We start from the raw sequence: 15,816 nt of genomic DNA, 5'->3' as shown, positions 1-15,816 counted from the left end.
CGGTGCCAACAGCAACAAATACAAAGCTCCCAAAAGGGGGGCATTAAGTCATGCCAGGCAGCGCAGTCGCCGCCACAGCAGAAGAGATAAAGAGAGAGAATGGGACAGAGAGAGTCCACAGCCAGAGAGTGAGAGAGCAGGCAAGCGCAACGCTATTGAAAGTGAAACTGCTTGCAGCAAAAACGAACGGGCGAGAGAGTCGGGTGGGTCGTATACGTAATAACCGAAAACTTGAGCAGAGAGCGAGAGTGAACGAGCAGGCTGGGCAGCGACGCCTGCAGAGGCAGTGACAGAGAAACGAATCATCACTGCGAGAAGCTAACAGCGAGCGCAGCAGCGGATAGCAGCGACGACGACAGCGGCAGCGGCAGCGGGCTCTAGTGTATTGCGGTATCCTCGACGCTGGGCTTGGGTTTATTCAATCGAGATACGTGGTTGATGTTGGTCGTGTTTTTCGCCTGGCAACATACACACATCCATATATATATACCCTACTATATATACACAAATGCATGTGGCATACATATATACAACGAAATATTATTAACAAAAAAATACGCGCGTGTGTGTGACCCAAATAGCAGCATCAACAGCAACAGCAACAGCAACCACAGCAGCAGCAGCAGCAGTAAAAGCGCCAAAAATTTATCAATATAAACAAAAAATATCAAATATAAAATATAAAAAGTATAGTCATCAAATCTGTTACAGAATTGCATTTGCCTGCTCCTTGCACCCCGCCGACTGCAGCAGCAGCACTCCCGCCAGCACCTCCTTGCACCCCAGCAGAACAGCCCCAGGATTATGTTCTCTTGCTGCGTTGTGTGAGTGTGTGTGCGTGTGTGTGCCTGTTTGTGTGTGTACGATACTTATCTGAGTGTGTGTCGCGACGCGTATAAAAAGCGAGGGGAGGCGATGCAAATGCAATGCTGCCAAATGTTTAAACAACACAAAAAAGTGCAATAAATATCGCGAGTGGGTGACCCACATTCAAGTCCCAGGGGGAAGAAAAGCAGAGGAGATCGAGACCTCCTTAAAAAAGTGTGAATAAAATTCCAAGAATTACACCACAAAAGCCAAAAGTGTTAAATAAATACCAAGTTTCAAAATCCAACGCACACAATCAAGCAAGAGATATACATACATAGCTATCTATAGATGCATATATAAAGCCCTACCTCTATCGGATAAATCTATAAACAAAAATCATCCTTTTGCTGTCTACGTATATATTTCGTATATAAATATATATCTATCTATCTCACTCACCTCGTCAACGTACCTGCAAAATATTAATCTAAAAAGTTAACCTCAACAACCATAACTGTAAATACAATTAAAACAATTCACAACACAAACATTTCTTCTAAAGAATTAATTGTTCAAACAAAAATGAAGCATAAATCACTTTGAAAGATTGTTAAATCCTTTTCTTATAAAGAAAAAAACGTGTTAAAATAATAAAATAACATTAAAAAAAAAATGAAAAATTAAAAAAACTTCTTCTAAAGAACCAACACAAAATTCCATAAAAAATACATTTCTTCTAAAGAAATTCAAATTAAACAAGAAATTGTTTTTAAAATACATTTGCGATAATTAAATTTAAAATTTATATAACAACTATTAAATTAAAACTAAAAAATTGTTTGTAAAATACGTTTCTTATAAAAGATAAATAAAACTCATATGAAATTATAGACAAAATGATGTCAAGAGATTATGATACATTTTAGCAACAATACCACAATCGTTAAATGTCGCACGAATAAACAATTTCACACAAATTTATAAGTAAATTTCAAATCAAATTCAGTTGGCCTTAAAAATGTTGCATGTAAAAAATGAGCATAAAGTGAGTGCGAAAACCAGACCACCGTATGAAAACCACAACAATTACAAGAAGAAAAACCTATTTTACTATCAAGTATAAAATATTTCAACCTATTAAACCATAAAACTTTATTCTGTAAAACCCCGTATAAATATAAAGAGTGGAAAAAGCGAAGAACCGTCCAGAAATCCATTCAAAGCAGAAGAAACAAAAGAAATTTCCCTTGAAATTTTGATCGAAAAAACTTACATGAAATGTTATTAGAAATGGATCAACAACAGGCGACCGTACAGTTCATATCGTCGCTGAATATATCGCCGTTCAGCATGCAACTCGAGCAGCAGCAGCAGCAGCCCTCGAGTCCGGCTCTGGCCGCCAATCAGCAGTCCCAAACGGGCCCTAACAACAACAACAACAACAACAACAACAACAGCAGCGGTGGCAGCAACAACAACAACAACAACGATAATGACGGAAATGGTCTTTCCAAATTCGAACATGAATATAACGCGTATACGCTACAGCTAGCGGGTGGTGCAGTTGGAGCAGGAGGCACTGTTAGTGGCAGCCAACAACAGCAGCACAGCACGCACCACCAGCAGCAGCAGCAGCAGCCCGACCAGCAGGGACACTACCAACAGCAGCAGCAGCAACAGAATATTGCCAACAACCCCAACCAATTCAACTCCTCGTCCTATTCGTATATATACAACTTCGATTCACAGTATATATTTCCGACAGGCTACCAGGACACCACCTCCTCCCACTCACAGCAGAGTGGCGGTGGGGGCGGAGGCGGTGGCGGAGCTGGCAGCAACATCCTCAACGGCAGCTCGGGCAGCAGCTCCGGCTACATGCTGCTGCCCCAAGCGGCCAGCTCCAGCGGCAACACCAATGCCGCCCACATGTCCTCCGCCGGCGGATCCGTTGGCACTGCCAGCGGCCCCAACGGTGGCGGAGGCGGTTCCGGCCCGGGCAATGCAATGGGCGGTACGAGCGCCACACCGGGACACGGCGGGGAAGTGATCGACTTCAAGCATCTCTTCGAAGAGCTGTGTCCCGTATGCGGCGACAAGGTCAGTGGCTACCACTACGGCCTGCTCACCTGCGAGTCTTGCAAGGGCTTCTTCAAGCGGACTGTCCAGAACAAGAAGGTCTACACCTGCGTGGCGGAGCGGTCGTGCCACATCGACAAGACGCAGCGCAAGCGGTGTCCCTACTGCCGTTTCCAAAAGTGCCTGGAGGTGGGGATGAAGCTGGAGGGTGAGTCTGAACAGATTTTAACTATGATATATCTTATTTCTCGAGTTAAAGATGCTTGTAAAGAACGAACAAAAGTTGGTTGATTCATGATCATTTCCCTAAGATCAGAATGTCCCTTAAGGACACTTTCCAAATTAGCTTTTAGGCGTCTGGATTTTCTAATAGCTGTCGCGATATATTCATATCTAGTCTATACATCTATATATTTATTCTTCTGGCTAGTTTCATGGGCTACAATCACGTATTGCTCACTGATCCTCGCTCACCAGCGCTTGTGTGTCATGGCAATCGGATTTTTAAAACTCCTGAGAATTGTGTAATTAAATATTTTCTTAGGAGATGTTACACACCAGTATAAATTAATCGAATTCATTGTTATCCATGTAATACAGATTCTTACAGAATGTACGAGCAATCCTAAAAAAGCTGTTTTACAGCTGCACTAAATTTTTCACGATGAAATCAGAGCCTAAAGCAGGTGGTTTATTCATGAAAATGGAATTATTTCACCACTCTTCTTTTTGGCAATGCCTTCGGTCTTCTGATTTCCGTCAGAAAGAAAGTCTAGTAATGTTTTGGCAGTGGAAGGAATTTTCTAGGAATACCATTGATTCATTGTAAAGAATATTTTATATATACATACATACATATACATATGTACATATGTTGTACATAGCCTCATTCTCAGAGCCTATGTGGAATATTGTAGAAACGCACATTGCGTATATATAATATTAATCATCAATTCTTTAGTGGTCTTAGTCTTAGTCTTTCCTTAAATATGTCCTGCAACTATTCAATATTTTGCCGAATGCCGAACCGTCAATTGGCAGCCCCCAACCATGACCCCGTTTCCTCATGCCACACACACAATGCACGATACACGATACACGCCATACGATATTGGATATAGGACATGCATATATTATAAGGATGTACACAAGCCTCGCGAGTCCATGTCTTGCAGTTTTTGGCATTCGCTTGGGCCCTCTCGCTATGCGCCTCTGCAGTTGGACAGAAATTAAATCGATATTCCTTCCTTATTATTTATAAATGCGCAGCAACAGCAGCAGCTGCAGCAGCAGCCGCAGCAAAGGGGGCAACTAACATTGAAATCCAAATCCTTTGGGGAAATGCTCTTCTTGTTCTCTTTCTCCTGTGTCTACCTCAAAGGAATATATCCAAGGCTGCTTCACTAAAATGAGTTATTAAACAATGATTATGTATATGTTTCTGTAATACAATACACGTGGAAGGCTATGCATACGAGAATTTCTGTGTGGTCGTCTCCTGGACCTATCCCAAGTGTTGCTGTGCCTATAATTATTTTTGTTGGCTCCTCGGTCCCTGGTCCCTGTTTCAGTCACAGTCCGCAGTCCATTTCCTGGTTGTCGATTGGTTGATGTTCTTTGGGCTTTCTCTATCTCTCTGTTCACACCTTTCGGCATGCGACGTGATTGTCTTTGTACTTGTTCTAGTTTAGACGTTTGTTTCTATAGTACATACATATATGCATGCATATGTATACATATGTACATATAGGAAAAAGAGTTCGGATCTTTTAAAGGCAGACACCTGCTTAATCCTACAATACCATACATTTCCTGACAATCGGAAAATTATTACTGGTAAATAAGGCATATTCCCTTTTCCCTTTGAACTGTTAATATCCTTCGATGCAAATTCAAATTAACTTTGGGGACAGGTTTTTTATTCTCGCAGTAACTTTTCCTTTGAACGTTTTTTCTTTGTTAGCGTAACAAAGTTAACATTACCAAATCGCATCTACAAAGATGCGTAACAGTAACGAGTAACAACAGCAAGAGTAACGAGTAAAGAACAGTTAACCCTGCAAATAGTTGAGGGAATCCCTACAAAAATCGAAGATTTTCCAAAGGATCTTTGATAAGAGTATATCGAATCGGATCGTGATTAAATATGCACACCTACAGCTAATGGAATCCTTTATTTTCTGTGCTGAAATGAAAACTTGAGAACCTTCCGCCTCCTACCGTCCCTCTACCCTATAAAGTGTGTAAAAAAAGACCGCTTTTATTTTTGTTTCTTTTGGTGTCGTAAAAGTCGAGGGGGCGACTCACAAACAAGTATGTGCTATGAATATGGTACATGACCATACTTACATATGTGCGTGCGTATGTATTTAAACACATATGAATATATAATATATAGAGAGCTATATAAGGCATACACATATACATACATATGTGACTACACATATGTGATTACACATTTCTGTATTTGTGTATGTACATATGTATGTATAGCCCTCATACCCCGTCTCTGTGGCCAAGTGCCAGTGCCAGTGCAGCATGCACCGGCGGCCTTAAAAGAATTCCACGCCCCCGCTTGCACTCACCCACAAAACGAGAGGCTGACGCTGAAGCTGGCGCCGCAGCCGCAGCCGCTTCTGTTTCTGTTGCTGTGTGCGCTGCTATCTGTGTAAACCGCGCTCAGCAGCAGAAAAAGACTTGTCTGAGAGAGGGGAAGAGCGGCAGAAAAAGAAAGAGCAACTGGCAAAGCAAAGCCAAAAAGCCCCAAACAAAAGCAAAATATTGCGGCCGCATGGCACCAAAAACCCGACTTGATGCTCTCTGGCTCGCTGGCACTCTCAGCTGGGTGTGCATGTGTGTGTTGCTCTCTTTTAAAAAAATTGTTTGCATTTTGTAATCGTTCCTCCCTCTATCCCCTGCCCATACCACACCAGCACACTTTCAGTGACTGCTTTGTCGATTTGGATTCAAATGAGCGCGCTCAATTTGTTCGTTTTTCCTCCTCGTTTTTTTTCTTTTTTTTTCATATTTCCATCATTTGCAACGCTCACTTGCCTCGCTGCCACATGGCACATGCTTGTGTGTGAACGAGGGGAGGGGCGGAGGATGTGGCCTGCCATGGCGTGGCGGTTCAAACAAAGTTTGAAAATTATTATGCAAAGTGGGAAAAAGTGTGAAAATGATGGCTCAAAAATTGTTTGCTTTTCAATATAAGCGTTGCTCCGATTTAAAAAAAAATATATATATGTATGTAGATATATCTTAACCTCTTCATCGATTTGATTCGTAAAAAGTAGTCATGTACTCGTAAGAAATAACTAACTGTATCTGTTTTGGATCCTAATACAAAGCCAAAAAAGCAATTTGGAGATGTTAAGAAGGGGCGAAATTGTTAAACACATTGATGAATATGAATATTCGAAGTATTCGTCCCCATTTGTTGATGAACAATTTACATTGTAAATGAAAGAAGTATTCCTTAAGTTTTTATTTTGAGAATGTACTGATTGACTCAGTATTTTGATATTCAGTAAAATGATATTATCTATTCCATTACAGTAGTACGAGTTTTTTTACTTTTTACGAACTAGAATTCCCCATATGCTTCAGAAGTTTCCGCTTTTGTTATTTTTTTGTGTTGTCGACTGACAGACCAGACGAAACCCACACCTACCAATTTCCATCAGATTTACGGCTATTCCAACCAGATTCATTTTTTTCGATCGTATTTTGTTTTTCCTTTTCGATTTGCACACTCTACACACAAGCGGCGTGCTAACGCAGTCTCTGCCGCTGCCTCTTCGTCTCCGTCTCTTCCATTGCTGCTCTGCTGCGGCCACTTGAGTCAGCCAAGCAGCGACGCCAGTGTTGGCAGCGACAGCGACTACGACACTAAAGTGTGTGCAATACGTATATCAATGTATTGCCATCTCATTTCCGCTTTCGTGTACTTGGCCCATAGTGCCATCTCTTGCGCTCATGACCTAGATTCCGTTGTGCGATGGTGTGAGTGCACGTGATATGGCAAAATGAGTGTTTAGCTCTCAGCCGTCCTCTACTGTGTGTTTCGCTCTCTGCGTCTGAGTGCCTTTGTATGTGTAATCAATGCAACATGTAGAGAGCGCAATTTGAAGGTGTTTGTGTGTGTGTCGTTGCTTTTATTTGTAATGCTCTCTGAATTATTACGTATGTACATTTTCGACTCGTTTTCGTTCCGTTTCGTACCGTCCTTCCGTTTTGTGTTTTGCTATTGCTGTGCTGTTGCTCAGCCGCTTTTGAAATCTCTTTCGTCAGCAGCAGCAGCAGCAGCAGTGCTCTTCTTCCCTCTGTGTCTCCCTTATCTCTTGCTCTCCCTCACTCTCTCTGAGTCAAGATTTTGATTGTAGTTCGTTTGTTATAATTGCGGCACTTTTTAGCAGCTTTTTTGGGCTCCCAATTCGAGAGGGTCTCCTCGAAGTGGAGCTCGGATCAAACATATGACTCACATGGACGGGACTATAGCGTAAAAACGCGGATTTGTGTTTCAGGGGAATTTAAAAAAAAAACCTTTGAAAATTACGAGACTTGATAATAGCACCTGTTCCTTAACGAGACAACATTTTTACAGGTTGTAAGTACAAGACAAATTATAGGTAGATCCATGTTGTACATATGTTAATACATATGTACATATGTTCGTATGCACATGTGCTTTTCAAAAGAAGTTATAGTCAAAAGTTAAATATTTCGAAACAAATGTACATATGTCAAAAGGGTGTGCAAGATTTGGTGTATAACCGAAGAATAGCACCACACTGTTACCATTCATATTCTAATACAAAAATTATCAGAAATTGAACTGGTAAAAATAAATAGTCTCTGAGGCTTGGATGACAAAGTCAATCATATTCATTATTTCAATATTATGTTAATTCGAAAGGAAGGGTTAACGCTTCATACATTTATAAACCATATGTATGTACATACATATGTGTGCATATTACATTTCTTTGCCATTCCAATTTCCAATAAGCAGAACTTATACGTAATATTTTGTTATTTTTGTCTAAAATCAATAAACCTATTTTCACCATTAAAGAGTGTGTTTCAAATGTTGTGAAAAATTAATTAAAACAATCTGAGAAATTATTAATGAGGCAGTGATAACCTAAAGAAATGTATGTACATACATACATATGTACATACATGCATATATAAATTTAAAACCATTTAACAATACAAATATTTCATGTAATTTCCATGAAGCCCTAGTCCAACATCCGCTTGCTTGGCCCGACCCAATGTTTGAAGTCAAGAAAGTTACTCATACGCACCATTGACCCAAAATTGTTACCAAAATCGCTTTAAAAATAACACAGCCCGAAACACCCACAAGTATAGCCAGTGACACGGCCATTTATTGATTTCCCTTTCCAAATAGTGTGGGAAAATAAAAAAAGTAAGGAAAGGAAACGAGAAGTGAAGAGAAGAGCCAGAAAACAAACTTTCAACAACAAACATTTTGTTTTTGACAAATTGAACCACTTAACCCCACACAAAGACTTACACAGACACAGATGCAATAAAAAAGGTGAAAATCTAAATAAAACACAAAGTTGAAAGAAAAAAAAATCTCAACAGCAAAGACATGAAATTATGTAAGAGTAAAAGGCCTTTGAACAAATAAAAGTTAGGTGTTAGTTAGGTGACAAAATGTGTACTTAATACGTGTACTAAAATACTTTTATATTTGTACAGTTTAATCTATCACAAGTTCATAATCGATAATAAACGATTGGCTTTCTTAAACATAACATTTTTAAATACATCCAAAAGCTTAAAAAAAAACCCATAGCCTTACCCTAACATGAGCACTTTGAAACCTTAAGCCGGAAAAAAGCATAACAACTTTTGTCGTAAGTCCCCCACAAATACACTCCCGGACAGAAAGAGAAAGAGAGAGAGAGCGAGAGCGAGAGCGTGCAAGATACAGATATGAGTGAGAGTAACATTTCTTTTTGGGAGAGTTGGCAGGCAAGGCGGCAACAACAATGCCCGTGTTGTCCCAGTTTTCACACACACTGTCCTTGACCTACTCCACTCGACAAAGTTGTCTAATGCCGAGGGGAATGAATGCTATGTGGTTCCATGTCTCTCTCTCTCTCTCTCTCGCTTTTTGTTTATGTGTGTTGCGTCGTAATAGAAAGCTCTTTCGCGTTGCCAGGCCGAAAGACGAAAGCATAATCGCAAAGAGAGTGTAACAGAGAGCGCAGGGCGGCCATAGAGAGCGCGAGCGAGTTTGCTCACACACAGATGCACGTGCTGAAGAATGTGTGCCAGTGTGTGTGTTGATTATTTGTAAACAATACGCTTGACCTAAATTACAGTTACTTGTTCAGCGACACAGATAGACATGCACGTACATACATATGTACCCACGTTGGAAATGCATATTTCATGGCGGTCACCGCCACCTGCTAACACCCATCGCCACCCACATATGGTATCATCGTCAGTTCTGCCCTGCAGTACGCGAAAGCCCACTGGAACCGATGGCGTGGCATCCCACTCCCTAACAATTGCATATTCTAATCATCGTGCTAGAGGGTGGACGGACGATGTATGTGTGTATGTATGTATGCCTAGAATCTGTTTTTGGCTTATGCCTCAACCCTCCTCCCAACCCTTGGAATCCACCAACCTTTCTCTCTCACACCCTACTTACTTCACCTAATACTCTCACCCCTTCCACCCTCACCACACGTTCTGCTCGCCTTTTTTCGCTGCGCCATAAGAAGCGCATTTTTATTGCGTTTCATTTAGTGTGTGCTTACACACACTCTTGTGCGCAAAATAATAGGTCTTCTTCATTGGGTCTTCAAATTAGTTTGAAAATTACTGCAGAGGGAGGTTCTGTTTCGAAGCGATCCTGCACCCAACTTAATTGAATTTCGATGGCTTTCTTTTCTTGTCTAAAGAAACAACTTGTTTTAGTACTTTTGAATTAAGCGTTGAACCATTTTGTTCTGAATTTAAAATTACCATAATATCAATACTGTAATAAAATATAAGTATTTCTCATGATTACAGAGAATATTTATCGTTATACCTAATAACGTTCCGTGGCTATTTTTTTTAACATTACTGTTTGGCTATAATATAGTTTTTGTTTTGATATCGTTGTACAATGCGGCGTATGCGCAATGTACATATGTAATATGTATGTATGTGGGTTTTGCTTTTATTTTCTTTTTCTCTTTTAATGTGCGTACTTGTGTATGTATGTATGTATGTGTGTGTGTGGGTGCTTTCCATGCGTGGCTTTTGTCAAGAGTTGGGCTTCTGTTGGGATTCATAATGAGAAATATAAAAAAATGAATGTGTTTTTTTTGCTCTCGTAAAATAAATAAAAAGATGCTGAAAACAGTTATTATAACCTGAATGATGTCGTTCTAAAGTATTGAGGCTCTGCCATGGAGGAAATCCCTATCTAAAATTTTCCGCATTTATGTAATTTTGTTGTGCTGCTATTTTATTTATTGATTCCTTTGTGCAACCATCTTTAAGGATATAAGATGGTTCTTTCTAAATTTCTAAATAAAAGGCCCCTTTTATTTTGACAAGCCATCAATCATTCTGGTCTCTCGCTTGCAGCTGTACGAGCGGATCGGATGCGGGGTGGCAGGAACAAGTTCGGACCCATGTACAAGCGAGATCGGGCGCGGAAGCTGCAGGTCATGCGACAACGGCAGATCGCCCTACAGGCTCTGCGCAACTCGATGGGGCCGGACATCAAGCCGACGCCGATCTCGCCGGGCTACCAAGCATATCCAAATATGAACATTAAGCAGGAAATCCAAATACCTCAGGTAAGGCAAGCCCCTCGCAAGGATACTGAAGATAATATGCGGCATTTTCTCAACAGGTATCCTCACTCACGCAATCGCCAGACTCGTCGCCCAGCCCCATTGCCATTGCTCTGGGCCAGGTGAATGCCAGCACGGGCGGAGTGATATCCACGCCCCTTAATGCCGGAAACGGGGGCAGTGGCGGTCTGAACGGCCCCAGCTCCGTTGGAAATGGCAATAGCAGCAACGGCAGCAGCACAGGCAACAACAACACCGGCAGCAGCACAGGCAACGGTGCAGGTGGCGCCGGCGGAGGAGGCGGTGGAGGCAACAATGCGGGTGGCGGCGGCAATAACAGTTCCACCGACGGCCTGCATCGCAACGGCAGCGGCAACGGCAGCTGCCACGAAGCTGGAATAGGATCTCTGCAGAACTCGGCCGACTCGAAACTGTGGTACTTACCCCAAGAACAAGCAGAACAGAACCACAGAAAAGAGCAAAACCTAACGGGAAACAGACCAACCATGAAAACCCTCTCTATGACAATTATTTTTGGCAAAAGGTTGCCATCTCAGCATGTGGCAAGTGTAGATAGGGCCAGCCTTATTATTTTTGAATGGGGGTTATCAATGGGTATATTTCTTAGGCGTGGGCGTGCTCCGAAAGCACTTTGGAAAGAATCTGCTAAAATCCAAATAATTGCTCCAGTTTCAGTTATTGAATTAGTTTCCATTATGAAGGATCCTCTGATTTACCTAAGTCTGTCCCTGTCTACACTGCTGAACTTATCTGCTACAACGAAAACTAGACAATATTGCTTATAATTGTTAATGTTTCTTTTTTCTAAAAAAAACAAAAAGCTTCGATTCCGGCACTCATCCATCGAGCACAGCCGATGCGCTTATCGAGCCACTGAGGTGAGTGTTTAGTTATTTTTTTTCATGTCTTGCGTACCGGGCATAGTCGGTGGTATAGTCGGCTATGGCTATAATGACCAAATACTTATTGCAGAGTCTCCCCGATGATACGAGAATTTGTGCAATCGATTGACGATCGGGAATGGCAGACGCAGCTTTTCGCGCTGCTGCAGAAGCAGACCTACAACCAGGTGGAGGTGGATCTCTTTGAGCTGATGTGCAAGGTGCTCGATCAGAATCTGTTCTCGCAAGTGGACTGGGCACGGAACACGGTCTTCTTTAAGGACCTGAAGGTATGGTACCACGCCCGCTGTCCCGTTATTCTACCACGACCACCACCATCGAATTCAAACATAAATCCTAAATCAGCAGTAACAGCAGTAACATCCCCAGCAACAGGGCAGACAGACAGATCCTGAGCCCCAACACTGTTTAAAGCCACAAACGTGAAAACCAGTTATCAAGCTAGGGGCCAAGTCTGCGGCATGTTATGTAAACCGCCAGCACGCGGCAGCGTCAGTCTCATAGGCAGCGCGACGACCGCGCCGCATCAAATCTGCATTGAATTTCGATTTCATTTGGTGTCTGACCTACTTAGCTACCAAAGCTGAACCAGTCCGTCTGCTAGTCCGCCAGGGAGCCAGCAAGCAGCGTCTCTCACTCACAAATGACGCAACTGAGCGGCAACTGACGATGTGCTCTCACCCATACCACAGCCATAGTCAGAGAGAGATAGAGAGAGAGAGAGAGAGAGAGAGAGAAAGAGAGAGCGCGAGAGAGCGCGAAGCCAGAGAGCGACTCACGAGAGCATGTTGTAATCACAAAACATCCAAATCTAGGCCTTACCATATCTTCATACCATATTAAACAAAAACGTATCTATGGAAAAATGTACTTAACTGGAATGGTTGATAATATAATATAAAATACTACAATGTATAACATTTTTTTTTCCAATGATTGGCTGATTGGCAGGTCGATGATCAAATGAAGCTGCTGCAACACTCCTGGTCGGACATGCTGGTCCTCGACCACCTGCACCATCGCATCCACAACGGGCTGCCCGATGAGACGCAGCTGAACAATGGACAAGTCTTCAATCTACTCAGTCTGGGGCTGTTGGGCGTGCCGCAATTGTCCGACTATTTCAACGAGCTGCAGAATAAGCTGCAGGACCTGAAATTCGACATGGGCGACTATGTCTGCATGAAATTCCTTATACTTTTGAATCCAAGTAAGTTGGCATTAGTTTTTAAAGTGCCGGGAAGTATTTAAACATATTGTAAATCCTAAACAGCTGTACGAGGCATTGTGAACAGAAAGACCGTGTCAGAGGGACATGATAATGTGCAGGCAGCCCTTCTGGACTACACCCTCACCTGTTATCCTTCAGTCAATGTAAGTGCTTAACATATCGCTACGGCTTGAAGAGTTCTAATATCTTGGACAATTATTATCTTGCAGGACAAATTCAGTAGGCTAGTGAACATCTTACCGGAAATCCATGCCATGGCCGCACGCGGCGAGGAGCACCTCTACTCCAAACACTGTGATGGCAATGCACCCACCCAGACTCTGCTCATGGAGATGCTGCACGCCAAGCGGAAGGTGTAGGGCCACGTGGAGCACTATATGGAATACTTAAATCATTTATGAAATGTAAATAACAAGGCAGGAAAATGGGATGCAACACCCAGAGGCAGAGGCAGAGGCAGAGGCAGAGCAGAGGCGAGACCCCTCAATGTAGAAATTTCGAATGCTATGCGTATGCGGAGCAGCAGGAGGAGAGAGGAGAGAACGAGAATTCCATGTAGAGTGTACTATATGGAGAATGCATCATCACTACTACCACCAACTATCAATCACACCAATACACACACCACACATACACATTTGTTGATTCAATGTTAATTATTATTATGTTTATGGCTAGGTCTAGATTACGTTTACGTTTAACTAATTAATTAATTTGTCTTAAATTAATGCGTGTTTTATTTTAAGTCCCTCTAATGAAGAAACACTATACGATTTATGTATGGATCTATAGAGCAACAGAGGAAGAGGAAAATAAATCCAACTTCTTTAGGAATTAACGAAAACAAAAACAAAAACAAAAGCAAAAGCAAGAGAATCATAACAAATTTTATTTTTATACACACCTATCTAAATATATATACATATATATACATACATACCAATATATATCTATATACATACATGTAAGAACATGTACATATATAAATATATACACTTGTATGTAAATTGGCGTAACTTTTAAGCGTCGTGTCCCACTTTTTAATCGTGTAACTTTTACAACTATTTCGGTTTTTAGTTAAGTTTCTATAAAAACTGTTATCGTTTCCCTTTTCGTTTGCACCTGTATTTTGAATCCTGTAACTTTTGCGCCAAGTGTCTTGCATAGTATTTGCGTCTAATCTAAAGGGAAATCCATACAAAGAAATTCGAAAGCAAAGCAAATTTAGGTGTTCATAAAACACAGCATACTGTAGAGGTGTATGTATATGTACAATACTATACGATAAATGTAACGTAACTCCACTTAGATCTAAGAAACCAATGCAAACAACTACCTACAAAACGAAGATATAGAACGAGGATGAGCAAGAAATTATATAAATGATAAAAACCATCATGTTTAAAACTATGTAGTAAATATGCAACACAAAACACACCCACACCACACACCTACAAAATATTTAAAGTTAGCTGCAAGTTTCAACAGTTTGTAAATTTTAGAGAAAGTGTAACTCCATTATTTCAGTGTAAAGCTTGTAACTATAATAATTATAATATATTTTGTGCAAATCAAGAAAACAAATGCTAAATTAGTTTCAACAAAAAACGGAAAAAATGGTAAAAATAAAGTACACAAAAGTTAAACAACATTTTACAAATCAATGGAAGATATGCTTATCCAAGAGTTGGGGCAATGAGGCGAAACCAAAATCGAATCACACATAAATCGAAATATAAATCCAAATAAAATGTTTTTAAAGATAACATTTTGATTGAAACCGCTCTTAAATCGAATATTAAGTAACGATTATTTCATTTAAATTTAAACACACAACATATATTTTTGTAAACATTTTTGTATATACTTTTAGATTGTTTAGCCCCTTGGATCCTTTCACATTCGTCCCAAAACATTGCCCCAATTGTTTTCCAGGCATTGCGCTTATACAAAACGTACCTTATAACATTAAACAGTTTTTAAATTCAAAATGCGGTAAAGAGAAAAATATTATTAAACAACACACAGACACTCAAACTTCGAATTCAATTGCAGCATATTCTATCTTCATTTATTTATGTATTTAAATACACAAGTAAAAAAGGTAATTTCAAAAAATCGTTAAAGATGTAGAACAAATCAGGAGAAGGCTGATGTTGAGATAAATTTTATGATTGTTATGTATGTTGTTACATTATAGTCCGTGGAGAAAAGAACAGAGCAGAGACGACGTCATCTACACAGTACATAGGCCTGTCTGGGTATATATGTATATAATATGTATTTAGGTTTAAGCTGGTATGTTTAACTACTGTATGTATTATAAAATGTAAAAAAGGAAAACTAAAATAAAAAAAATGTGGGTAAACACTGTAAAAGCTGGCAATGCAAAATGGCAGAATATGTCAGGTTAGGCATAGGATAATGCAGCCGTTACAGATATGTATGTAAAGGAATAAAGGTACACGGACAAAATTGTTAACGTCTAACGTAATGTCTAGAGTAGTTGAAAAAACACACCACACCTTAGTGGACGATGAAGAGCGAACGGATCGATTCAGACATATTTAGAATTGTATGGCGTTTGGTATGTTTATTGTAAAATTGATTACGATGTGAACCTGTTATTGCAAATGAAAAGTGATTTTAACTGTTAAGGAAATCTATACATGTATGTACACACATATACATACATATATCTACAAAAAACCCAAGAAAAATTAACAAAAAAATGAAGGATTTAACAGTTATACATATATATAAATTTAAGATTAATATAAAGTCAAGCAACACACACACATACACACACAGAGATATTTTAAGTTCGAAAAATTGTTCAAAAACTAAACAAGAACAATGGAAATTATTTAACCAGAAACAAACTACCTAAAACTACTTGCATATTTAATGAATTTACTTATTTAATATG

At 40.3% G+C, this 15,816-nt stretch overlaps 1 protein-coding gene across 1 annotated transcript in view; it reads left to right on the top strand.

Annotated features, from left to right (window-relative positions):
* Positions 1-14,693, top strand: part of LOC117579307 (nuclear hormone receptor FTZ-F1) — a 49,195-nt gene extending 34,502 nt beyond the window's left edge. Inside the window, exons 3-10 of the mRNA XM_034265116.1 lie at positions 2,576-3,097; positions 10,522-10,736; positions 10,793-11,169; positions 11,576-11,632; positions 11,727-11,925; positions 12,608-12,866; positions 12,930-13,030; positions 13,097-14,693. Coding sequence (XP_034121007.1) covers positions 2,576-3,097; positions 10,522-10,736; positions 10,793-11,169; positions 11,576-11,632; positions 11,727-11,925; positions 12,608-12,866; positions 12,930-13,030; positions 13,097-13,246 — 1,880 coding nt within the window. The 3' untranslated portion in view covers positions 13,247-14,693. The remainder of the gene's footprint in view (positions 1-2,575; positions 3,098-10,521; positions 10,737-10,792; positions 11,170-11,575; positions 11,633-11,726; positions 11,926-12,607; positions 12,867-12,929; positions 13,031-13,096) is intronic.
* The last annotated feature ends 1,123 nt before the right edge of the window (positions 14,694-15,816 follow it).

Source organism: Drosophila guanche, unplaced genomic scaffold (genome assembly GCF_900245975.1).
Source record: "Drosophila guanche unplaced genomic scaffold, DGUA_6, whole genome shotgun sequence".
In the NCBI taxonomy this organism is placed as follows: domain Eukaryota; kingdom Metazoa; phylum Arthropoda; class Insecta; order Diptera; family Drosophilidae; genus Drosophila; species Drosophila guanche.
This window is presented reverse-complemented; position numbering and strand designations above follow the sequence as displayed.